This window comes from Rattus norvegicus, chromosome 3 (genome assembly GCF_036323735.1).
Source record: "Rattus norvegicus strain BN/NHsdMcwi chromosome 3, GRCr8, whole genome shotgun sequence".
Taxonomy (NCBI): Eukaryota; Metazoa; Chordata; class Mammalia; order Rodentia; family Muridae; genus Rattus; species Rattus norvegicus.
Window position 1 is genome coordinate 109,547,123 of NC_086021.1, and position 27,159 is coordinate 109,574,281.

General features: G+C 43.8%; 1 protein-coding gene across 6 annotated transcripts in view; it reads left to right on the forward strand.

The window, feature by feature from the left end:
• Positions 1 to 27,159, forward strand: part of Slc1a2 (solute carrier family 1 member 2) — a 130,337-nt gene that overhangs the window by 87,014 nt on the left and 16,164 nt on the right. For all 6 annotated transcript variants that reach the window (NM_017215.3, NM_001035233.2, XM_063283237.1 and 3 more), the window contains exons 6-9: positions 1,707 to 1,833; positions 9,387 to 9,620; positions 14,471 to 14,665; positions 20,333 to 20,467. In NM_017215.3, coding sequence (NP_058911.2) covers positions 1,707 to 1,833; positions 9,387 to 9,620; positions 14,471 to 14,665; positions 20,333 to 20,467 — 691 coding nt within the window. The remainder of the gene's footprint in view (positions 1 to 1,706; positions 1,834 to 9,386; positions 9,621 to 14,470; positions 14,666 to 20,332; positions 20,468 to 27,159) is intronic.

Genomic DNA, 27,159 nt, shown 5'->3' on the forward strand with positions numbered 1-27,159 from the left:
CTTCTCAGGCTGAATCCTCACAAATAGATTCTATGTCACCCAACAAACTGCCCTCCATGGCCTGAGAGAGGGGTGGAGGAAGAGCCGAGACCAGATATTCCATGTTACCATAAAATTGGTTAGCAATCTGAATACAAGGGTTGTATTATTTTCACTTAAGAGGGATGGGATCCCACCAAGTGCGGTTGACTAGGTTGATGAATGCTTGATGTGGAAAAGGAGGGTGACTTTGGGGGAGTGAGAACCAAAGGGTAAATAAAGTCAGAGGTTCAGAGAGAAAGAATTTATGTCTAAGAGAATCAAATCATAATGCTGTAACTTATCTGATAAAAGCCAAAAATCAGGCATAATTGCATAGCATAAGGAAAGACTCGAAAGTAGCCCTACTAAACAGACCAAGGGAGGGAAGAGGGAAGAGGGAGAGAGGGGGGGGGGAGAGAGACAGAGAGACAGAGAAAGGCAGACACAGAGACAGACAGAGACAGACAAAGACCAAGACAGAGATTAAAAAACGCCCAATTCTTCAGGATCAGAGAACAAGCCAAATGAACAAGTATTGCTCTGTAGCTGGGAGAATAACCACGACTTATACTCCATGAATGTAGTCAAAGATAGGTCATCAAGACTGGGGGGGTCCAGGAGCACACAGTGATTACAATTGAAAGTCTAGACAGTTCCCAGGTAGTGTGGAGAATACTGTTAGCCAAGTACTGTGCCTCAGTCCCTGATGTATTAAGATGAGGTACTAAGGTTGGGAGTGAATCTTCTGGAAAGAGAAACCAGACTTGGTCTTTGAGGATCTAAAGTCCAAGGGCAGATCACCAGGTCCTTAGACACAGGTGAGAAGGGTTGAGTATAAAATTTGCCTCAGAATGTAGTCAAATGAAGCTGCCACTGAGAGGGTAGGGAGCGAGCTCCTCAGATCCTTCCTGCCTTGGGTTAGTATTGACACTGGAGGCTGATGTGTAGTTGAACTATGATATTTAGAAAAGAGAGAAGATGGGTAGGTAGGTATTGGCAAAATCCAACAATGAACTTTACATTCTGGCTTTATCATCCTGAAAAGGATTAATAAGAGGGAGCATCACAAGTTGACTTTTAAAAGGGGGGTTAACTGGAGCTTCCTAGCTAGTTTGGACTTCTTAGTTCCAGTTCCATCATTCTTCTTTCTTCTTTCTTTGCACTGTAGCTGCAGGGAATTCCCCGGGTGAAGTGTACCTCAGAACAACACCTAAATAGTCTAGACATTTCTCCAGCAAGGACCTTATGGACTAGTTGTCTCTGCTGTTCCCACAGTGGCTCCAAAGTCTGCATGATAATCCCCAAGTTTGACAGCTCCTTCCTGTTAATCTATGTGGTAATGGGAGCTGTGCACACATGATTTGCTAAAGTGAGGAGGAAGAGAAGACATTACCTTTCATTTGGGAATGAAAATGAATTCAGTTTCTTCGAGGAACTCACACCTCAACTACTTAGAGTTTAGCTTGCTCAAGTGAAAAATGTCAAGAGAAGCAATAATTATGGAATGGCGGGGGCAGGGCATTCAGTGTGAAATGTTATGCTTTTTTTCCTTTTAATCCCTAATTTATCCAAGGGTGACTGACAGGCAGAATTAGCCCTGTACATACATCACACATATGTTCTCTGAGGGGAAACAGAGCAAATGCTTTGTCATTTGTCCTTCTGAGTAATGTTATCGCCCATAGGTCTGATTGGATTCTTTATTGCTTTCGGCATTGCCATGGGGAAGATGGGTGAGCAGGCCAAGCTGATGGTGGAGTTCTTCAACATTCTGAACGAGATTGTCATGAAGTTAGTGATCATGATCATGTGGTAAGTCTATTCATTCTGACTTCACTGTAATGGTGTCATGGTCCCGGATAAAGCCTTGGGGTCCCCAGAGGACAACGGAGCCCTCCCAGTATGAAGAGTGGGTACAGACCAAAAAGATATGGAAAAGGGGAGTGAAAAATTCTTCTCACTTCCCTCTTCTTGCTTCCCTTTCCTCCCACACACATCGGACTTCTCACCTAATTCTGTGTGTCCTTTGGCTTGAGAATGGGTCTTATTGTCTCATACTTCCAACCCAGCCCTAGCTGTGGTAACAAGTTCTAAATGACTTGCATGGCCCAGATATTTCTTTCAGTTCAGAAGACTGGAAGTCTGAAATCAAGGTGTATAATCAACATCTAACACATTCATCTGAGTTGTAAGAGAAATAATTCAGAGTGGTGAAAGAGAGGGAAAGCGCCTCCTGGGTCTCTTTTCTAGAGTACTGTTGTGGCCTATGTCCACTGCCGTAACCACACACTGCAGGCTGGGTAAAATTATAAACAAGGGATTTTTTTTTAACCAGAGGTCGAGAGGCTGGGAAGTCATTAGCAGATTTAATATCAGGTGAGGGGCTGGTCCTTGTAGATGACTCCCTTCTGTGTGCTCCCATGTGGTGGATAGAAAAAAACGGCTCTCCTATTGAGACACTAATCACATGGACATGAGACACTAATCACTAGCTCACAGCCAAGCGGCCCATCTCCCAAACCACTGTACTGAGGCTATGACTCACCACAGAGGAATCTGACCGGACAAAACCATTCAAACTTAGTAGACACCAGTCCCATTCATCAGGGTGCTACCTAATCGCCCCCAAAGCCCCCACTGCTACACATCCGGTAGTAGAATTTAAACATTTAAATAAGGGGAGGGGCATAATTCAGTTCATCAAAACAGCCAAGAAAACAAAATGAAGAAAAAGAAAACCAACAGGAGAGTAACATTCTATAACACAAACATTAAAAGAAGTTCATATCATCCCCACAGAACCACATGTTGTGATGCCTTTGCGGTTGATTCTCATTAAAACTTTAGGAACAAGAGGCTGACTGAGGGCTTTGAGGTTTCAGCGCAATAAGATAACCAAAATATTAGTCCTGGCATGAGCTCATTGAACTTTTAAAATACAAAGGGAGAAAGGGATGTTGGTAAAAATACTGGGTTCCCTGCCATTATGGTGCTGGATTTTAAGTTCCTCGGGCAATGCTAATGTTTGAATGTTTCTTTTGTGTGTGAAGACTTCAGCCATGTCCTTCGGGTCCTCCTGAGTCTTCTGAGGGCCTGGTAGATAGACAATGACATGTAATGCAGCATCAGCCTCTTGCTTGAACAGTACTTCGTGTCCATATTGCCTGGAGTTTCCAGCAGCCCACACATTGTCCCTGCAGTAAATATGCATTTCCTCTTGCTGCTACTGATGCAGATGGCTTGAGTGATACAGTCTTCTCGGTCTTCCCTCCTTCCTTCACATCTGTGCCATTTCTACAGACTCCTGGGAGGAAGCCAAGTTCTTCTAGGAAAGCTAATGAGCCATTGGAATGGAGGGTCTGGATGAGGATGTCCCTGTCTGGTGAAACATTCATCCCTAAAGGTTTATAGCACCTTGTGCCTCCCTAGGCAGGGTGGGTAAAGAGGGCTGTGAGTCAGGACTATAGAAGAATTCTTTATAGATTTCTACTACCTCATCCAGGAAGGCAGGTGGGGCTTTTAAGACAAGAGGCCCATTCCCATTGTTCTTCAGGTGTTTCACCAGCTTCACCATTTAACTCAAAGCCTATGGAAAAGTCTTGGGTAAACTCAATAAGCCCTGTTAGCTGACCCCTAGAGGCTAAAGTCATCATAGCCTTTACGTAATGGTAAGAATAGTAAAAATAGCAAAACCTAGCATTGTGAGGACAAGGCAATCTGTATTATTAGTTTCACGTTTTAAAATCTGTTTTGAGATAGGCTCTCACGCAGCCGGAGCAAGCGTAGCCAAGAATGACCTAGATTTGATCGTCCCTCTGAGCACTGGTGTGTACCTCCATGTCTGGATTAAAAATTATGATCATTAAAATGCAAATCAGAAAGATTTCATCTTGCCACATGTTCAACTTCAATTATCGTATTATTGAACTAGCTCATCCGTTAAAGAAATCATTATCATTAAATCATAATAAAGACTTAACGAATTTTTTTTCAGTATGCTGAGTCTTGATCTGGTAACTTTCCACGTTCACATTTATTCATTCCAATAAAACCTGACAAACTGAATGCTTTCAGCAGCCCATTTCCCAGGTAATAACACCAAGCACGAAGGTTAAGTTACCCAGTGCTGCAAAGCTACCTTGTCCAGTCTCTAACTCAGTTTCTTCCTAAGCTTGAAGTAGGGAGATCTAGGAACATCTGGTTACAAGCTATGTGACCTTAAGCACATTCGACACATTGAAACCCTAGTATTCTGATTAGAAAGAAAATAACTGTAAAACCCATGTCGCGTGAAGTTGCTCAGAGAATTAGGAGAAGTGGGAACCCAGTCACTAAAACTGTTCTGTGTCCGGAAGGACCACAGCATTTCTGTCAATGAGCCCATGTTATGACCATCAATACCATCTATACCCCCAGCATCTCTGCACAGTAGCTCTTTAAGGAGTCTGAAAACCCCATGGTTTTGTTGTAAGTTTCATATCCTCATTTTTTTTGAAAATTCCTTAAAACTGTCTTTTTTTCAAACTCGGAAAAACTTAAATAGAAAGCAAAAGTTCCCGTCTTCCTCTATCAGAAAAGGAAGTTTCTGCCCTTCCTTTGTTTCTACTCTTGACTATTGCCCCTCCACCATCCACACTGTTTAAGAAAAGAGCATTCAATGATGCCTGTTAAAGCAAGGAAGGAAGGTTTTCTGCAGGGCTGCCACAAAATGTATAGTGGCCATAGCAACGTGTTACAGTGATGCAAAAGGGCTAGGCTCAGACCCAGAGGTCCTGGGAAGATGGGAATGTATAACCAATGGAGTAGGGGCACATCCAGAGTCAGTGGATCCTGCTAACATCCTAGCAGGATTCTTGTTGAAGCTGGGGCAGGGAGGCCAGTACCACCTGGGGATGGGAAACTGAGGAAAGCTGATCAGAGATGAAGAGCCACACACTGAGGGTGGGGATTCTTGCCAAGCCGAAACATATTTTAAAGAAAGGAGGCAAACAGAGCCTACAGGAGGAGGGGTCTAACTGAAGTTTGGTAAAGCAAAGAATTTTTTTCCTCCACCCATTTGCTCTTTCACTCAGTAAATAATCCCTTCTAAACTGACCATGATGAATAGCTACACAGGATTTCTGCCCTCATCGCTCTCACATTCTAGTGAAAGGAGGGAAGGGAAGACAGACGAAAAGAACCAAACATGAATTCAGTTAGTAATACAGACAACAAAAGCAGGGCTGTGGGATAAAGAGTGAGGGAAGTAGACCAGAGTGACCATGAGGGGCTGTGTGGGGACAAGGTGTGGCAATGACCTGACAGAAAGGTGGAAAGCTGAGAGGAGTCCTCCGAGGAAAAGAAACAGGAAGTGAAAGGCTCTGGAGCAACAAGGATCTGGAGCAGTGAGAGAGGTTAAAAATGGTGGAAGGAGTGGAGCTGGAGAGGTGGGGTGGGGGAGGGGGAGGTGATCAGAGCCTCCAGGGCTTTCTGAACCCCTGAGGGGTTAGATTTCATTGAATTGTGATAGGACTCCCCTGGGGGACAGCAGAACTGGAAGCTGTGTGTTGTCACTTCTTCCTATCTGTTGTAATTCTCAACAATAGCTACAATAACAATTGCATTTCTAGAGCCTGGACAGTGACAGTGTCTCTAGAAACACTTGAGACCAAACCAGCGTGACTACAGGGTGGCACTGAGCCAGTGCCTCGGCCTCGCTCCACTCCACAATCCGTCTAATCATCTGCACCAAGCCAGAAAGCCCCAAGTTAGTGAGTTAGGACCTCATTGGTCTGACATAAATGACAGCTGAGGGGAATGGTTTCCAAAGGTCAACCAAGGAATATCTGCTTTTTATCACTTGGAAGTGAGAATTTTGTTCATGAAGTATCAATGCTCAGATCAGAATTATCTGGGGGAACACATTAAGACATAGACGTCCCAGTACCAGGTTTTAGTGGGAGCCCAGGGCACGCACCTTGATATCAGGCAGCTCAGGGTGTTGTGGAATCACTGGTTATGGGTGCACAGACTTTGACTGGGTTCTGGATAGCTTAACTGCTGTGAGTGAAGGTGAAGGTGAAGGTGAAGTGGAGAGCGACCCTGCAAAGGCCAAGAGTCACAGTGGGCAGAAGCTGGAATCCATGACACATGGACTATACGTGAATAGTGGCCTTGTAAACAGGAACTGGAGCTAAGAATACCGTCCACCTCTGGGTAACATGAAGACATTCCCTACTTCTGTCCCAATAACTGTGTCTTTCTGAATCGGAAATAGACCCAATAATTCCCAGATGTCATGTGGCTTTAGGGCTCTTGGGTGGAGCCTTAAACCTCTATGTCTGCTTATCTGTGGTCCTGTTTGTTTCATCTCAGAAGTTTCAAGTGGTAACTTTGACTTTGGGCATCTCTGTCACTCTTTTCCATGGTGTCTCATCTCCAATGAGCTCATTCATTGATACAGAAACCCAAGAATACAGTTCAAAGTCAGGTGTAGGAAAGTAATGGCCCCAAGTTGAAGGGCAAAGGCTCTTTTGTGTCCCATTCACACTCATCCAATTAGGGGTGGACAGTACATTATTATTTAATTTTATTTTAGATGTTTGAGTGCTAGGAGTAGCAAGGGCTCTTGCTTTTCATATTCCCTAGCTCTTAGGCCTGGACTAATGCCATCTACAGTGGGAGCTGGTACCCACTCCCACTGCCCGTACCCTGCATACTGGATGCTCCTAAGCTAAGCCCTTGTCTTGGTCTAGTCCATCTGGCTCTGGCTCAGACGTGCGTGCTCCCCCAGGGGACTTTATAGCTGATCTTCCTTGGCAAAGAGCCTTGAAAATATGTTTTGTTCATTCTACAAATTACCAGACCTGGGGAGAGGAGGAGGGAAAATGAAAGAAAGTTGAATAGCATCCTAAATAGCTCATAACTGTTTCTGTGGCAGCCTGGAAGGCTGACTGGTGTTTGGGAAGGAATTGACCTCTTGGTTTATGAAGATGAATCCTTCCGGGTTTTATAGGAAGGTGCATTTTCTTCAGTTATTTTACAGTCTCAGTGACAAAGTGCTGGCCCCTGGGACTCTGTAGCTGATTTATGAAATGTTGTGACTATGGGTACACCTGAAGAATATCAAATAGCAAGAGGAGGGATTGGTGTTGTGACAGAAGGCTCGTTTTCACAGTCTTATTAATGTCTAGAAAACAGTTCTCAAACATGGCCAGCTTGTCCCTCAGGGAAGAGACAAGTGAGAGTCAGACTGGAAGTTCCACAGCAAAGAGCAGAGCCACACTGATGCTCTGCTCTGTTGCTGTCCTTTCTTTCTGAACAGTTTGCTCACAAAACCATCTGCCATTGGGTAGCCAGTGAGAGGTTGTAGAAAGTCTCACTAACTCAGGCTTGGATAAAAAGGCATGGACTAGGAGAGGACTTGAGGCCCAGGTATGTTCAAACAGAAACGGTCACGAAACCCTGTGAAGAGTAAGGATTTGAACTGAGAAGGGTGGGAGAAGGATTCAGTAGTATCATGGGTGCACATGCGAAAGCTTGATCCCCACAGCTGCCTAGTGATGTTGGACTCAGCCTCTTTCAACCTTGATGCACACATCTGAAAAATGAGAATGTGTCACTGAATGAGGTCCTGTAGCCAGGGGAAGGCTGGACAAAGTCTGTCTTTCCTGCATTTAAGGACTTGCATCTGTTCTCTGGAGACTTTGTTTAACTTAGGAAAGGACTTGGGCCAGGCCTGATAGCCAAAAGGAAGGAGTGAAGGGAGGAAGGGAGGAAGGGAAAGGAGGGAGAAAAGCAAGGGGGAGGGAGGAAGGGGAGGAAAGAGGAAGAAGGGAGGGGGGAGGAAAAGGGAAGAAGGGAGGGAGAGAGGAAGGAGGGAGGGAGAGAGGGGAGGAAAAGGAAAGGAGGTTTGGAGGGAGGAGGGAAGAAGGAAGAGAAGGAAAAGGGGAGAAAGGAAGGTGAGGAAGGAGTAAGAGAAACAAAGAGAGAAAGGGTCTGCTTAGGTGGTCCTTTCTTTCCTGACCCCCCACCCCCTGTTGGAAGCCATGTCTGGGGATTTTATTTCCTCCTTAGTTATTCTCAAAAATGTGTCTATAATTGTTAATGAGTTTTGATCTTCCTACAAATATCTTATTTCTGTCAGACACCATCACAGTGTGAACAAATTCATGCCTAGCAACACCTCCACTAGCTGCTGCTGCTGCTGCTGGTGACGGTGGTGGTGGTGGTGGTGGTGGTGATGGTGGTGGTGGTAATGGTGGTGGTGGTAATGGTGGTGGTGGTGATGGTGGTGACGGTGGTGGTGGTGATGGTGGTAGTGGTGATGGTGGTGGTGGTGATATAATTATAATAAATTATAAAACCCAGACAAGCAAAAGATAAAGTTGAGACAAGAGAGTTTTCCCACATGTGGGAACAGAACAGTTTCCGTGTCCCTCTATAAGATAAGGAGAGCATACAAATGCCAATATTGGATAAATTGGTGTATGGCAGTTGTTTGCCTATAAGGAACCACGACACTGCGCTTAAGGGAGGAAGTTTGGCTTGGTAAGGAAAACTCCAGTCTTGTGGACTTTTGCAAAGTGCCACAGCTCTCCTTCGGGCTCTGTGGGCTTGGGCTAGTGACTGAACTTTTCCAAATGATGGTTTCCTTAATTACTGAGTAATAACACTGATGTTCATCTTGAAGGGCTGCGGCAAGACTAAGTGAGCCTCTGAGTGCCTCAAATACCATGAACGGGAGCCAGTGTTCTTGCTGTTATAGCAAGAGAAAGACTCCGGCTCAAAAGTCACAAAACCACATCTCTCTAAATGTTCTCCCTGGCACAGACACTTCAGTGTTGGCAGCCACCTCTCTCTTACTCCTTCCCTGCCCTTTCCCTGATCCCCCATCATTTTAAACACCCCCCCAAACTTCCAGGATTAAAAACAATGGACATTTACAAGTCTCAGTTACTTCCCAAATTCTAGGAAGGAGTTAAAGAACAAGGACGTCAAAGGGGACTCCAGAAACACAGTCTGTGTCCCTCGGCCTTTAACTCGGTGTTTGCAGAAAGATAAAACTAAAGGAGTCGAGGCACGCCCCCTTTGTTCCTAAAATTCACCTTAGCAATAAAGTTTGCCTTTGGACTTAATCATCAGAACATGCGTCACTAGGTCCATAAAACAGCTATGCCGGTCAATTCAAAGTATTGGATCTTGTGTTCTTTCTCAGCAAAACAGTGTGTGTGTGTGTGTGTGTGTGTGTGTGTGTGTGTGTGTGTGTGTGTGTGTGTAGAAAAATAAATGAATAAATAAAAAGAGGAAGGTTTTTCCTCCAGGTGCAGGTCCCTAACCTTTGAAGGATGTCTTCAAAGCTACTGTTGTTGTCTTGTGTTTTTCAGGTATTCCCCGCTGGGTATCGCCTGCTTGATCTGTGGGAAGATCATCGCCATCAAGGACTTAGAAGTGGTTGCTAGGCAGCTGGGGATGTACATGATCACAGTGATCGTGGGCCTCATCATTCATGGGGGCATCTTTCTCCCCTTGATTTACTTTGTAGTGACCAGAAAAAACCCATTCTCCTTTTTTGCTGGCATTTTCCAAGCCTGGATCACTGCCCTGGGAACCGCTTCCAGGTAGAGAGCAGGAGAAAATCCTTTCTCCATGTTGGTTCTTTTGTTCTGTTTGCTGTTTCCTGTTTATCTCACAAATCTTCTCTATTTTCACACCGTTTCACCGTGCATGGGAATACTTTCTACAAGGTGAACACGTTGAACCTTTGGATTTTCCTGCACACTGCCGAGGCTCCTGGGTCTGCAGCTGGCCTAGAAACACAACCTCATATTAAGTGTTTAGATGTTGCATGCTGTGAATTCGAATGCCTAACGTTATATGAAGCATGAATGTAGCATAGCCATAAATATTATCCAGAGGATGTAGCATGGTATTCACTTAATGACTCACCTGTGATTTATAATTCTTTAATTTCTTAAATTTCTTAAAGAATTTCTTAAAGAATTTCTTAAAGACAAACCTCTTGAGGTTTTGGTTAATAATTTTTCAAAAGTAGAGCAGTCAACTTCTATTTTAAAACATATATCTATTTTTGTATTTTGTGTGTGTGAGTGACTGCACAGGTATGGACTGTGTGCATGGCTGGTGTCCCCAAAGGCCAGAAGAGGGAGTTATAAGCAATTGTGTGCTGTGTGATCTGGGTGCTGAGAACTGAACCCAGGTCTTCTGCACAATGCTGAGCTCTCACCAACATCAGGAGAACCAGTTTTCATAGGGTAAATGGTGATTTTCCCCCTAACAATTAGAAACCAGTTAATTCTTTGACTTTAACATAAACTCTTAAATGAACAATTCAACCCTAATCCTTCCCACCTCAGATCCATTTTAAATGACTTGACCTGGACATAACTTAGTTCCTGCTTCTTTATATATTTTTAGGGCCTAGAAAATCCATAAGGACCTCAAATATAGGAAACAAAAATAATTTTTAATATAACCTTGGACAAATATTAGACAAAACACAACAAAACGAAGTCAAAATGCATCTAGAATCCTAGAATTTCAGAGATTGAAGAGTTTTGCTCTTTCAGACTGAAATTGGTGTTTTTCTTCTGATCACGTGTCTTCATGTCATGAAATTGAGCTGAGATCATAAAACCCCAGGCAGCTCAGAGCCCATCAAATGCTGAAACCCACATTCCAGCTGCTGAGCCCATGACTTGTTCCTGCTAGTGACATCCCCACTCGGTGGCCCAGCATGGCTGGGCATTCCAAGGCCCTGTGCAGGCTGTCAGAGTCTTCTGAAGTGAACCAAAAGCCACATGGGAAGCCGAGCTGTATTTGCATATTGCAAGACAGTGAGATTCAATATGAATAGAGTGTGAGCTTTCTGCAAAAGGCGGAAATGTGTGCAATGCCGGGGGCCAGATTTAGTATCCTGTTTCTGGAGATTAGGGGAAACACTTCAAATTTTCCCATTTACTTCCTGATGCTTTAACTTCTCTGTAGATGTATGTCCATATCCCTGCAAATGCTCCTCTTCAGAGAAGAGATTAGCCATCTCCCTGCAAATAAAAGCCAACCTTATTTTGTTATCTGATATGTGGTATGCCACAATAGTGACAAGGTTCAGACAGTGAATAAAATTTTGAGGAAGACAATGAACCTCACCAGATAAGTGTCTTTTCAGCTAAGAACAGTAGGCAATAACCTTGTAGTTAATCTTCGTATTTATAAAACTTCCGTTTCTTACTATGCTACTCTAGAAACTTCTCTTTATTTTTATGGCTCAAGAGACCAAGAAAATCATAGCTATTAATATAGATCTTTGCTAATATTTTGTGAACTTCATCATAATATACAGGACCTAAAAGGCTGGAGAAATGGCTTAGCAGTTAAGAGCACTTGCTGCTCTTGCAAGGGACCTGGGTTCAGTCCCCAGTACTTGAATGGCAGCTCACAACCACCTGTAACTCCAGTTCCAAGGAGATCCAACACCCTCTTTTGGCTTTCATAGGTACCAGGCATACACAAACATACATATAGGCCAAACATTCAAGCATGGAAAATAAAACGAAATACTAATCCGCTGTACTGTACTGTACTGCACTCCAGCCCAGAGGTGTAAATCTACAGCATGTTGGTCCAACAGGACTCTGACAAACATCTCTGCCAAGCTCTCTGGCCTTAGGATGATACACTGTAGACCTGCACCTTCTGAGTCATGGGAGTGCACACTGGCTGTTTTGAAAGGCACTGCCAATTAACACTTCAGAAAGTCCAGAATGCAATATTCCCACCAACTGTGTTTGAGTGTCCTTCCCCACCCACTGGCCAGAGCTGGGTCTTCCACATCTGTGTAGCTTTCATGGATTCCAATCCTATTGGTGGGAAAGCTACTCAGCAAATTTGCATGCATTTGATTACAGACGAGGGAAAGCAACTTTTTAGTTCTTACTGCCTTTTCCTCCCCATTCCTTGCCTCTTGAGTCATGCTTGCTTTTCTCCTTGTGGGTACTCATCCTTTCCTGGATGGTTTTCAAGCTCACATTATGTATATGAATTATTAACTCTTATACCACATGCTACAGATAGGAAACCTCCCCTCCTAGACATCTGTCTTGGAAATAAATACTAATTTTTTGGCACTGGGAGTATTTTATTTGTATAAAAGACTGTGAATGCTCTCTTTTTTTTTTTAAAGAAATTCAGTTTTGCTCAAATATTTTTCTATTCACAATTATAATATAATGCTTTCTATTTCTAATGCTTTCATGAATTTGTCCTTAACTCATTTCAAAAATTATTATTGTTTTTCTTTTGAATAGCCAGTTATCCTAGTAACTTTAAAAGACAAGACTACCTCCTCTCCATTCTCCCTATGGAGAGGAGGAGAGGGAAGTGTGAACCGGTCTGCTCACAGCAGTGGGAGCTCAGGATGTTCGCTTCTCATGGTGACAGTCAAGTAGCAGAGATGGGACTAGAAACAGAGTCAAGGCTTACAAGCGTCAAGGTCCATCCAAATGGCCTATATCCACTTAAATCTTACATCACAAAGTTTCCAAACAGGGCCATTGTCACAATAGGAACACTGAGGGTGGCTGACCAGCTCTTCTGGGTGATTGTGAAGAGCATGCTGGGGGGTGGGGTTGTACCATTTCATAGGGAGAATCTCAATATTGAACATTATTATTAGCAACATCCTTGAGCCTCTCAGATGGGAGCCAAAAAGCAATGCCAGAGCGTCAGTATGTCAGCACGGGAAAGCACTGAGGTTCTCAAGTCCTAGTTTGGATCAGTTGAGTCTATGTGGATTTGCAAGACATAAACATAAAACATAATCAATAGAAGAATAGGAACTGTCTTCATGTTTCACAAACCATTTGCCCAGTCTCTCTGTCCAAAGACCCTTTGATTACATTTTGGAAAACTAGATGCAACAAGAAAAATTAATACATTTTAGTGATCCTGCAAGTCTGCGTTGAGCAATGTGGTTGAGAATCCCAGCCACCAACAATGACTAGGTAGCCGGTTTAGATCAGTGATGGTATTTAGGAAACTCCCTGAAACAGTCCCAGGATGTGAGGAGAGGGAACAAGGGGGACACAATGACATCAACCCCTGATTGAAACAGCTGAGACAGCAGGCCAGGACCATGGTATCTCCTGAATGCAAATGAGAACACAGCCTCTTTTTTTACTTGGGTTAATAACACTTTTGTAAATGACACCCCCACCCCCAACACACATACCACCTGATCAATCGACTTCTTCTACCATAAGACCAACGGGAGGTATTACAGAGCCCAGACCTGTAATCACAAAAGATGTTCTGTCTGGTAAGATGGCTCCTTGGTTGTGGACTTGGGTGCCTCTTAGTTTATAGCTTCCAGATTTATTGGTCCTGAGTAGGCCCAAGAATCAGCACATTTCTAAGCTGACCTTTTTCTCCCACTCTGAGAAACTGAGACCCTTCAGAATATGACCAGTCTTGTTGACACCCAGTTATAACCACTGTGAGGGAATAAATATGACCAGGGATTGAAAACACCTTCAAATGCTGCCTGCACTGGAAACTTTCCAGTTCACTGAAATAGAATAAAAGTAATCAAAGCAAGACAAACCATAAAGCAACCAGTGCTGTTTGGCTCCTTTGCTTGGTTTTAACATTCTTTAAGCCCTAATCTCCTCCCCGCTGTTGTCTAAAAGGATGTAACGGTCTGGCTGTGAGGAAGCCTTGTTCTCTTAGGTGTCCTATTTTAGAAGATATAGGAACATGTCAAATGTTCTAGCCTCTCAGGGTGGGCCATGTGGGAGGATCACCAGCCCATGCCTGGGGGGCGGGGCACTGAGAGTGAAGTCACTCCACACCACCTTTAACTACAGATCACATGATTTTCTGCCCTGTCATTGCAGAGACTGAGGACTGGCTGGTAGCCATGTGTCTGGGAGTTTGACTGTATGTCAGGCTCCCCAGTGGATTGTTCAAAGCTTGGGTTCATCCTAAAAGGTGCACAACATGTTTGTCCAGCATTCTCCAAGTTAGTAAGCCCAGCTCAAGATGATTCCCAGGGGCTGCATGCAGTCTGTGCTGTCATTTTGTTGGAATAGCATTTCTGGCATGAAACTGTGGGTCATTCAAAAATTCCTCATTATGTTTTGCTGTTGACAGCTGACATAAATTTTTTGCAGCCCAATTCGTGTGCACAATCAGATGTGCTTCAAGATTTACCCTAAGATGGAGACAGGGACTGAAGGACAGAGAACTTCTTGGCAGGCACTAAGTAGCTCTGAGAAACCTGAACCAACTAAATATTTTGTTGCCTATTAGCAGCTTAATTAAAATTGTTCCTAGTTACTGCTTTTTTTTTGCAGCGTCATTCTGGTTTGTGCTTTGTTCTGCCTCTAAAGCAGAGTCTCTCTCTCTCTCTCTCTCTCTCTCTCTCCCCCCCCCCTCTCTTCTCTCCCCCCAGTGCTGGAACTTTGCCTGTCACCTTCCGTTGCTTGGAAGATAATCTAGGGATTGACAAGCGTGTGACCAGATTCGTCCTCCCAGTCGGAGCAACCATTAACATGGATGGTACAGCCCTTTACGAAGCCGTGGCAGCCATCTTCATAGCCCAGATGAATGGGGTCATCCTGGATGGAGGTCAGATAGTGACTGTAAGGTGAGTGCATGCAGAGGGAACAGAGACATCCGTCTCCCCGTTCCCACTCTATTCTAACGTCACTTGACAGGAGCTCCTTGAGTTTCAGCTCTACTGAGTCCACAGTGGAGGAAACTGGCCAACTTCAAAGAGAGAAGATTGCAGCAGGAAGGAAAGAGGCTCAGTCCCATCTACATGTATTGCATACGCCCACTGGAGCCCAGATCCCATTTGACTGTCAATAGTCCCATAAATCTGGCCGTGCAGCTATTTCTAAGTTCATTTAACACACGAGGTTGGAAGTATTGTGGTTTGTCTAAGGCTATACTGCTACTCAGGAGCTGGCATGGCTGTGCCTGGGGCAACTCTTCCTGATTCTGGGTCCAATTATTCTGTTATTAAAATACGTTCCCTTCTTGGGTAGGTGAGATAGTTCAGTGGATAAAGGTGCTTTCCACCAGACATTCATCCCGAGGCCCTACGTAATGGAAAAAGACAACTAACTCCTTTAAGTTGTCCCTGGTCTCCATACATGTGCTTCTCTCACTATTCCAAAGCACATGATGAACTACAAAGATTCCTCAGTACAACAGAGTATTTGAGTTTCATGAGCGACACACGGTTCTGCTTTTACTAAAGCTTTTACTTACTCTCTGTCTTTATTTTTTAATTGAGAGCGTTGTCCCGAGAGCTCATCTAAACTGAGCTGCTTCTCCACAAACTCAGATCTTACTTATAGGTAGAGGCACTGAAAGCTTAAGTCTTCAAACCGCTCGGTGTTGCTCGGACACTGTACCGTAACATCATTTTTAGTATTGTCATGTCTATTCCAACTAGGAGCTTCTGTTAAATAAAGACAGTTTCTGCCTTTAATTAAGTATAAAAAAGAAAACCAGACAAACAAACAAACAAACAAACAAACAAAAAAACCCAGTGAACTACTTCCTGGTCCCACTTATATCTCACCCCAACTCCCAGAGTCTTAATGTCCTCATCTACAAACGAGGAAAGTATTGAGAACTGGGAACTGGGAATTGGCAGTTGATGGGCTGAAGCAAGTCCAGAGCCTCGATGTTTGCTTTGTAATATGCTGTAAAACAATTAGAATGTTAATGTCTTTTAAGACAGGTGTTTTCCATTTACTGGCTACCTCTGCTCCTTACCACCCAGACCTGGCCTGGTCACCTACTATCTACTTCCTGTGAATCTAAGACATTTAAAGTTATAGTGTGGGATGTTGTGAATTACATTTTCTTTCTCTCTCGAATTCTATGAGATCAGTAAATGCAAGAGATAGGTAGATCACAGTCTGTGTCATCAGTGTACTTGCTGGCAAAAGAAAATTCCAAAGAACTATAATAATCACAGCCCCACTGATTCATTCAGAGAACAGATTGGGTTGACAGGGAAATAGCTTTCAGCTTCTCAAATGAGAACAATTCCAGTCCTATGGTGCCCCTGAGCTGAGCTATCATTGTTCATAGCTCCCCTCAGACATTCCTAGCAGTCTGAAAGGGAAGCACTGTCCTCACTCCAAGGAACAGGGATACAAGTCTAGGGGTGTTATATGCAAGACCTAGTGTTCAGGGTTGTTGATGACTCCTTCAGCAACATCCTTCCATTCCGTACTCTTTCCTTCCTGACTATAACTCAAAGGAAGCTCTTAGAATAGCAGTTTTGTTGGTCTTATCTCCATTGCACATGAAGAAGAGGCCATATCCTTTGTGTCCAGATTCGTATTGTGGCCTTTTCCTCTCATCAAACCCAGAACAACATGGTCCTCCTCTACTTTAGGAATTCTGGTGACAGCTGGTGTCTGGCTCACAGCTTATGCACCAGCTTATTCTGGGGAAGGTCTTTGATGGTCTTAGGGTCACCAACTCACAAGAGTTGCAGTTCATTTCTTTCTGCTTTCTCTACATGTTAAGGTTATTGGAATGCTGTAATTTGAATTGACACTGGGAACTGAAATTCTCCATGTTTTATGAGTTAATACCCCAGAGGATCTGCCCTGTCAGAGCCATGCCTCATTTGTCTACCTGGGAGCCTTTCTAGCCAGCTTGGAGCTATTTTTGCTGGGTTACCAGTTCCTTCCTGATAGCCATTCCAGAAACTTTTAATGAGGATTCCATACACATCAGAGCTTGACTGAACAACTAAGTAAGAAAACAAAGAAAATGGAAACCTTGCCAGGTTTAACACATGATCTGGAAATACAAATGAGGCCCTGTGAAGCCACCTTACGTGGCAAATGAGGAAACCGAGGCTCAGAGGCCCAGTCATCTAGAGGCTGACTAAAATTCAGGCTCCCACATTCCGATAGATTCTTCTGTTTACTGAGGATCTTAACTCGTGGCCTTTGGAGTGGCTTTGTAAAGATGGGTATTGGGTTCTGCCTGTCTCAGCTGGTGACAATAAAACATGAAGGAAGAAAAAAACCTTGCCCAAGATCTTATCTATTAGTGATGCAGTAGGATTCAAACCCAGGCTACCTAAATGTGGGTCACACTGCCTCCGCTATAGTGCTACTGGACTGGACTGCCTCTGTACGTTGATTCATCCGACATTCACAAACACCTCGAACTCTGTTAGAGCAGAGGTTCCATCTCCTCATCTGTACCATGACAGCAATCACAGACTCAGGGTGGAACATACATGGTACAGATCACATATCAATAGATGGGAGCTATTGGAATTGTTCCTACCAGTGACATTCAATAAAATATAACCCTTGTCCTATAATATGAAATGAGAAAGCAGCTGTGACACAAGGAGTACCACAAGTTACTTGTTGGAAAACTTGCTTCAGATCTGAGTATCAAGCATGAATCTTGTCCAAACAGATATCACGTGAGACTTCCAACATCCCACAAGTCAAAACTCTTGACTTCTTTGGTCAACAAATGATAGCTTTACCTTCTTTCATTCTTGACCCTGACAGTAACCAGGCTTACCTTCCAGTGCACACTGTGGGATTAGAATCAGCAGTGACTGAAGGATTGGGATTTCACTGGTATTACATAATCCCATCTACCTGGAATTTATTTCATACTAGCAATGCTACTGTTGAGAAATTTCACTGAGCAAAGGATAAGATTGACTATATATGTTGAAGTCTTTGCCTCTGGGCAAATTTACCCAAATTCTCTTTAATTGTAGACATCTGAAGTTTCTACCTCTGTGGACACCCACATGGTATATGTACAGTTCTTTGCCTGCAATGTATTTGGGGGAAAAATTAGCCAAGTCTAGCTTTATGCTGTGCCATTGTGTGAATCCTCTTTCTCTCTTCTCCATCATGTAAGAGTACAATGACCAAGAACTTTCTGTATATTTATTAAGTTATAGAAGTTGCAGGGTCATCAAGAGCCACCATTTCGCAGAATCAAACTGAAGGGTGTTCAAATCCCAGAAGACCACACTGAGTTTGTTTGTGACCCTAAGTTACCTGACCCATCGAATCCCTGGTTGTCTCATGGTGAAAGAAGCCGTTTATGTACCTAGCATGGTTACTGTGAGGTTCTGCTTTGATGTTGTGTACATAGAACTTGGCACAGCCTCCAGCAACTTGCCTCTAGAGAAGCCAGCCAGGGGAGTGGAATACCAGACAAGGCAAAATGGGTCAAAGGACCAGGAGCAGGCTGAGAATTTTTCTAGATAATACTGTCTGGGGGGGTAGTTATTAATATTTGACTCCCAACAAGAATTTTCACAGGCTTGTAAGAGTGACTCATGACCAAAACAATCGATGTAAACCAAAGAGCCAAGGCTAAGGATGACTGGAACCTGGGAATCCCCTCTTCCTTTCTGTCCTGTCAATACTGGGGAAGGGCTGAAGAGTCTCAGAAGCAGTCTGGGACTTTAGGGAAGTTTCACTCCCACAGCTGTCTCACCTCGTTCTTGAGTTCCCGATAAGAATGACAGTTTACTTGGCTTGAGGGTTATAATGTGCCCTACCTCTCTTAAGTGCTTTTGTACTTAATTGGTTCCTAAAAACAGCTGGCCACCACATGAAAGAGAAACCCTCACTTATCCGTTGCACAGATGAGGAAGTCAAGATACAAAGAAATACAGTTGCCCAAGGTTGTGTATGTAGTTGACAAGTGGTAGAGCTAGGATTTGAACCTAGGTTGTTTAAGTTCAAAAAGCTGCTCCACACTCTCTACTGTCTCAAACGGAGTTCTCTAAAATATACCAGCTCCAGGCTAGTGTGAAAGGGCACCCTGGCATGGAATAATAATATATTAATTATAATATATTATAATTATTGTATAATTTTATTATTATTATTATTATTATTATTATTATTACCTGAAAAGGGTAGCAAAATAAAACAAGCATGCCAATCCCTTGGAGCTCCAGGGACCTTCAAGTTGTTCCCAGTTACAGGTCTTGGGATTCTAGGCTGGGCCACACTGATGGCCTGACTTGGCCAAATCACCTGAAAGCCTGGAGTTTGGTGCCTGAGTGTCTGCTCTAGAAATATTTTAATGTCTCCACTATGAAGCAGGCAACCCTTGTTGTTTCAGTACACACAAAGTCACATGGTAGCCCTATTTTCAGAAAAAGGTTATATTCAGAAGCGACAGCTCCAGGTCTGAGGATATGGTTTGCTTGTCCAACACAAGGACTCAGGCTAGATCCCCAAACCCACACAAAAACACCAGGTATGGAGGCAAGTGTTTAATGCTAACATGGAGAGTGGAGAGACAGGCAGATACCTGGAACACAGCAGCTGGCTGGTGAGCTCTAACCCAGTGAGAAACCCTGCCTCAGAGAGGTTGGTGGTGTACCTGAAGGTGACATCAGAGATTGTCCTTTGACCTCTGTCGATAACGTATATGGTAATATGTACATGTGCACCCTGACATACACACTCACAAACAATTAACACGTGAAAAAAGAAATAATTGCTTCTGTAAAGTAACATGTGCAGAGATGAAAAGGTCACTGCCAGGTGGTGAGCCTCAGAAACCCTCTGGTATGTAGACAGGACACCTGAACCCAAGAAGAAACTTTAAACTCTGGAGAAAGAGTTCTAAATGGTGCCAGGTATGCTCCTGAGGCTGCCTGAAACATTGATGAAAAGAAAGAAAAGTTGAGAAATTTCCCCTTCATTCCATGGCACATTTTTTCTGAGTAATGCATATTCCAGCCTCAGGAGAAACGTCCAGGCAAGTGAAAGCGAATGTATCTTGGAATATGTTGCCTGCTTCCCCTGATGAGTAGGGTTGTGTATATTTTCTATTCCAAGTTCCCATGTTAGCATTGGCAGTGACCTCCTCAGCCTCTTGTCTGAAGAACTGTGGTACCCACAAACACATAAAGGCATAACCAAAAATGAATGCAGTGGTGCTCCCGCAGGAGGGGTGAGGGTGCTTTAGTTCTTCATTATTAATACTGCCATGTCTGCTTTTAGAACTTCACCTGCTTTAGTCTCAAGTACATTAGACTAACTGGGTATCATGCCAAGGATCTGACTCCAGTCTGTGAATTTATAAGCGCCCATCACTGTTGACCTCAGTTCCTGGGTATTTCATATTTTTTTATTCCCCAGAGAAAAAAAAGAAAGGGATTTTTTTGCTGCTGTTTTTTGTTTGTTTTGTTTTGTTTTGTTTTGTTTTTTAAGTATCTCTAAAATTGCCAAGACTCTTCTCTTGTGTGACCTGGGCTTCTCTGTCTTTGCAGCCTTACAGCAACTCTGGCGAGCATTGGTGCAGCCAGTATTCCCAGCGCCGGGTTGGTCACCATGCTCCTCATTCTCACAGCTGTGGGCCTGCCGACAGAGGACATCAGTCTGCTGGTGGCAGTGGACTGGCTGCTGTAAGTGCCTGTGGGGTGGGTTCTTCTGGGCATTATGAACGGGGATCCCGAGTTCTGAGGATTCCAGGGGTGGACAGTCGACAAGATTGCAGTAAGACATTGAGCAGTTCTCCATGTGCCTCTCCTCTCCCTTCTTCTACAAAGGTTACTGTGTCTACCAAGGAGGACCAAAGAATTCAAAAGCAATTTGAGGGCCTTGTAGGCTAGTGGAGGAATCAAATAAATCATATTACAAAGATTAAAATATAGCAAAGAGAAGGGCCTTGGGATACAGCTCAGTTGGTAGAATGTTTTCCTAGCACTGCATGAACCAGGCAGCATGATTCAAGTGTGCAATCCCAGCATTGGAGAAGTGCAGTTGGACAATGAGGAAATCAAGATCCTCCTTGGCTGCACAGTGAGTCTGAGTCTAGCCTAGGCTATGTGAGGCCCTGTCTCAAAAAGAAAATGTAGCTGTAATGATCCAACTAATGATGCATGCAGAGAATCTTTAAACATCCTACTGAGTGATCAGAGCCAGATACAAAAGAATGTGCATGTAAATAACTGTCTGCGAAGCTCTAGGGAAAGCCAGAGCAGTGGAAAGTGATCAGAGGTTCCCTGTCATTGTGGTACAATGAAAACTGAGGAATGATAGAAGTACCCCACATTCGCCGGTGTTTATGTTTGTCATAACATGTTGCACCACGTGTTTGAACAAATGGGTACATTTTAACACGCACAAATTTCAATTAAATAAAACATATTTTAAGATAATATACAATTAGAAACACATGATGGAAAGATTTTTCTATGTCAGTGGATGGGCAAGCAGAGACTGTCAGAAAACAGTAGAAATGGTTGCTGAATTTGAGTTTAGGAGTATAGGAGTTGTCAGCTCTTACAACAAGCTATACTACTCTTAAATTATGAAAGTCCCCATATTGTATGACAGGACTTAGGAATGGGCTGAGATTTGACCCTAGGTCTGCCTGGTTCTGGCGTCCATCACATTCTTGTTTGTGGTCAGATTCAGTTTTCAGAAGGCATCGAGAGCTATGTTCAGACATAACCGATGAGAAGCCCAGAGATACTTAAGTGGGGGAGAAAGAGTGATTCCCTATCAAGTCATTTGTGCAAAGGCCAGGGGACAGCATACAATGTGGTGTCTTTTAAGTGAAGGAAGGAGAGGAAAGATGGACAATACTTTTGGAGGCCAGGTAGGGAAGCTTGAATCTGACCGTGTGCATTTGGCCTGACTGCATTTCACAGTGAAGGACATTTTGTAGAAGGTTCATAGCCCATTCACAACTGTGGCAAAGCCTGCCCAGATTATCCTCAGGCAACGAGGCTAGAAAAGAGCTTTACTAAAGTACTTGTGAGGACATGTTCTTCCTTGAGAATCATGCCAATAGATCATGGCCACTCTTGGAGTTAAGTGATACAGTACTGGACAGTGTCATGGATCTTACATCAGAGGTGCACTGTGACAAGTACCAACAGAGACAGAAGGCCAAAATGCCTGCACTTCCTTTTCAGACTGTCTTGTGAGCCAATGTTTTGCTTAGCATCAACTTTAGGAGGAAGAAGCCATATTTTATGAACTTAACAGTTTTAACTCCTCCAGACTCCCACTCTTCCACAAAACCTCAAGGGACAAAGGGCATGGGGGATGGCTAGAAGAAAGCCTGGCCTCTTTATCTTTTCTTCCTGATGTTGGGGACTGACTAGGTTTGGAGCAAGACGAGGCTCTGTGGACACAATGTGTTGAGGGCTGCTGGGAAGCTATTCGTGTCCTGACTTGCTTGTTCATCATCCGAGCTATGATGTGGAGATGACTTGGCTGGGACTTCATGTCTGTCTCTGCCAGCCTCTCATCCTGGGGGAAGGCCCTTCTCTCATAACTTCTTGTTCGGTTTGGTTTTGCTTTGTTTTTCTGTGCCCTGTGTTGGCACCAACAGGCCATGCCATCTGCTCAGATGAGGTGTGTGAGTTAGTGGTGCAGGGCGAGAAGAATGAGGAGAGAGCAAAATAAAGGAGACAAAGGTGTGGTTAGAGATGGAGGCAGAAAGGGTCAAGGGGGAAGAAAAGCATCACCAGTGTCTGGGGACAAAGGATGTAGTGACAGTCTGCTAACCCTAACCTCACAAGAAAAGTGACAAAGGAAGTTCTTCAAGTTCCACCCATCCCCAACCCCAGTTCTTGTTGCTTACATTCTCTCCCAGCTCCGTGCCTCTTGAACCTTCTCAGGTCCTGCTGCAACTCCATTGCCTCACCTCTTCTTGGGCTTGTTTCTGAAGTTAAAATCCACCATTAGAACTCATCTTTCCAGGGCCCTAGGGGAATAATTCATTTAGTGATTGCCTTGCAAGCCTAAGGACCTGAGTTCAATCTCCAAAACTAGCAGGTGTGGGCCAGTGGGTTTAGTGAAAGAACCACCTTCACAAGGCTGGCCTCTGACTTTAACATGAGTGGTAAGACCCACATTCATCACGCGCACACACACACACACACACACACACACACACACACACACACACACACATTTAAAGCTGGGCATAGTGATCCACAACTGTAACCCTAGCACTGGGAGGCAGAGACAGTCAGATTCATGGCTGCCCAACTTAGCCAAATTAGTGAGTTTCAGGCCAGTGAGAGATGAGAGACTCACTTCACAAGGTAGATGATATCTGATGAAAGATAGCTGAGAGCAGGGGGTTGATTTCTAGCATGTCACACACACACACACACACACACACACACACACACACATATACATGTGCACCCAGAAATATACACACTTGTGCTTGTACGTTTGCACACAGGAAAAAGTAATCTTTTAAACGGGTACTGGCAGCGCATCCCCCTCATTACAATCCCAGCATTTCCGAGTGGCAAGAATGCAGTCACTGATCCGGAACTAGGGAAGACGTGGATCTTTCGTAGGTACTGTAGCATCTTAGCATCTGTTTTTTCATTTACCCTCGAAGAGCTCTATGGTGTGTGAATTAGATGAGGAAGCTGTTAATCAGAAAAGTCAGTGTCTTGCAGGACATGGTGGTGTATACCTTTAATCACAGCACTTGGAAGGCAGAAGCAGGTAATCTCAGTGAGTTCAAGGTCAGCCTTATCTACAGATCCAGGTCCAGGATGGCCAGGACTACACAGAGAAACTCTGTCTCAATGAAACCAATCAACCAACAAACAAGCAAACAAAACAACAAAACGAAAACAGATAGTGTCTTGCTTTCATCTTGACAGAATTAAGAGGTAGGATTTAAAGAACTGCTCGCTCCAGGGAGAATGACAGTGGTGCTGTCACATCTCCTTTTTCTCTTGCTTTGTCTTGTTACCTTCTGGCATTTGATGGTACAGATTGGCCACACCAGATTCCGGCGCCTTTCATCTGGGACTTCTCAACCTCTACAAATCTAAGAAAATCGATTTCTGTTCTTTATTACATTTCCAGTCCCAAGTATTTTATTATAGTACCTCAAATGAACAAAGGCATCCTTGATTCTATGTAAAAACAACAAAGAACCTTTTATTTGGCCTTAGTTTCCTTTTTTTTTCTACTGGGATTAAAATATAACCAGTAAGCTAAATAGGGAACAATGAGGTAGGATCAAGGCCTTAGGGACTCTTAAAATTCAAGTTCTCTGGCCCCAGCAAGTCTGCCACTGCAAGCCCTGCATTTGCAGTCTCCTCCTCTCAAGCCCGTTGGAAGAGAATCATTTTGTGAAATATTGACGACCTTGCCTGCATCTGATCTAAAGGTTAGCAAATCACAAGGGATGGTTGGGTCCTATCAGATCACACCATGCAGGTGCTCACGTGCTCACGCTTGTGTAGACGAGGTCAGTGTCCTAACTGTATGTCTGTAGTGTGCCAGCAAGAAGGAGTGGGCCGAACACCACCACCAACAACAACAACAAAAAAAGACACTCCGCCATGATCCATCAGGATTAATTTCCCTAAACAAAATCTCACAAGAAAACAAAACAACAAAAACAAACAAACAAACATACAAACAAACAAACCCAGCCCTGAGCTGGTTTGGGAAAGAAGAGCACCAATGGAGAGCCAGTTTCTAGTTCCAAGGCTCTGGTTTCAGAGGGACTGAGGCCATGTGATCAAGGAGGAAAGAAGGAAGCATGGGGGATCCTGGGTAGATGGGCAGCAGGGTTGGGTTAGGTCTGCCTCGCATCAGTACTGATGCCATTTCCTTCCCTACCACTGAGAGTTCTAGAAACAAACGCATGAGCTTGCTAAGCAATATGGTTTTGGATGCCCACTGGTGTCTAAGTGGGAATGGGGGCTGGATTGAGATATGGGTGCCAGGTGAGGCTGGCTGTTCTTTAGAAAAGTGGTTGATGACAGAAGAGTGAAAAGAAAGAGAAATGGGGTCATCCTTTTCTTCTTTAGGCAAAGTCTGTAAGCTTTTCATCACACTAGGAATTTTTCCATTTAAAACCAAACAGAGGCCGCAGTGACATTCAATGTGTCACGGTGTTTGCCAACTGCTGGAGCCCGACTAGCCTCATTACAGCCTGCTAAGCCCTACATGCCTGTCTGTGGGCAGGCTTATGGTGCTCTGTAAATGTCATGGGAAAAACCTAGGTTCTAGAGCATTTCACAGCGCCCAAGTCCTGCAGTATGGGAAAGGCAGGTCTGGTTAATAATTTGCCTGTCTCCTGACGGGTTTCTCCAAGAAAGCCTTTGTATCAAAACTGTGGGAAGATGATAAGGAGGGAAGATGAAGGGAGAACTGAAAAGATGATACCAGAGTCAGATAATCCATTCCTGGGCCTCAAGATCTGGAAAGGAAAAGTCACACACAGTGCTGCCAGTGTGGATGTGTGGTCTACGTCTCATATGACACTCTTAGGGAAATCTTTTCTGGATTCATGTTTGCTCCTAAGTAGGGTAGGTATGATTGAGATGACATCTTAAAGGGATACCCCAAATACTTCCCACCCTGCAGACACTCTGTTAGTGCCCCTTTCTGGAGATCCTCAAACTGAGTCTGCAAACAATGTGATGTGGACCCTGGAGGTCTAAGAAGGAGTTCAAGAGCTGACACTTCTATCAAGTTCCCAGGTGGTGCTGGTGGTGGAGTCCGGTGATCTTAATTCTGGGGAATGAGCTGAATGGAGTGCAGAAGGAGTTTCTGATCAGCTAGGGTCTCCCTGAATCGGTTTTCTAACCATCTACATTGAGTGACTATTACCAGTTTATACACCCATTCATTGAAATTACATTGTCAGTGAGTTAAGTGTTACACATTGCTCTGATCACTTAGCACTGATTCATTTAAAAGTTACAGCAAATTATTAGGAATCTAATAGTACATTTCCTCCATAGTTGAGGTAACAGAGATATAATTTATGATTTTCAATGGCCATTAAATGACCAATATATGATTCAAATAGAGACAACTTGGATATTTCTTAGGTATTGTAGGTGTCTCTGATCCTTATTTAATCCATGTACAAATGTTTTAAACATATACAAACACATACATACATACACACACACACAGACACACACAGACACAGACACAGACACACACAGACAGACACAGACACACACAGACACACACAGAGACACAGACACACACAGACACACACACACACAGACACACACACAGACACACACACACAGACACACACAGAGACACATACAGATACACACAGACACACACACAGACACACACACACGCACGCACACACACACACACACACACACACATTCACATACCACCGCCACCACCACCTCCACACTACATACAAAACTCACTTAACTTTCCATCCACTCCTTTCCTGATAGAAAACAAAACCAACTGCTACACAAACTACCTCTCTGAAAATTCTAAAAGCTTTATGTTTCTGTCATTCTTTGAATTTTATTCTCCATGCACATGGATTTCTCCTCAGATCCTTTTGACCCGATGTCCAACGTATGTCAGCTTCACTGTGGAATGTGATCCACACTCCACCAAGCCCTCCCCTTCCAACCCATGGCCTCTGGCCCAAGGCAATGCAGTCACAGATCCAGAGGCTAGATGGATGCCTCAGTCTGAACAGCACACAGTATTTTTAATATGTCACAAAAACTAAAGAGAATCAGGAAATGAGATAGAAAGTATCTTTCACCTACAATTGAGTCAGTGTTCTCTGAAACCTGAAATTACAGTAACGATATATCAGCATAGAGATTTCATTTAAAAAAAAAAGAGTTTTGGTTTTACTTTTATTTATGTGTATGTGTCTCTGTTTAGGGATGTGGATGGCTTCCTGGTCCAGAATAGGGTTTCAGTTGTGAGCTACCCTATATGGATGCTGAAAATCAAACTCAGGTCCTTTGCAAAGAGCAGTACAGGCCTGTAACTGCCGAGCCTGCTCCAGCGATGAAAACTTGAATCCTGAGGATCTCTTCCCCAGAAAACAACTCTGTAGTGTCTGAAAGTCTTTAAATCTTCCCCGCTTCGACTTGACCATTTTCAGGCTTTTGTCTTGCCAAGTCCTCTTGCTCCTCTTCTCTCTGAGTCTACCCAGCTCTTCGTCCATCTCGTTCAGTCTGGGTTCTATGCCTCTCTCCTCCTCTTGGATGATGCTTGTATCCTTGCTTTGCACTGTGCAGTCCTGCCAGATGTGTTGCTAAACAAGCAACCCTTTCTTTCTCTTCAGTCCATCTGCTTCTAATCCAAATGA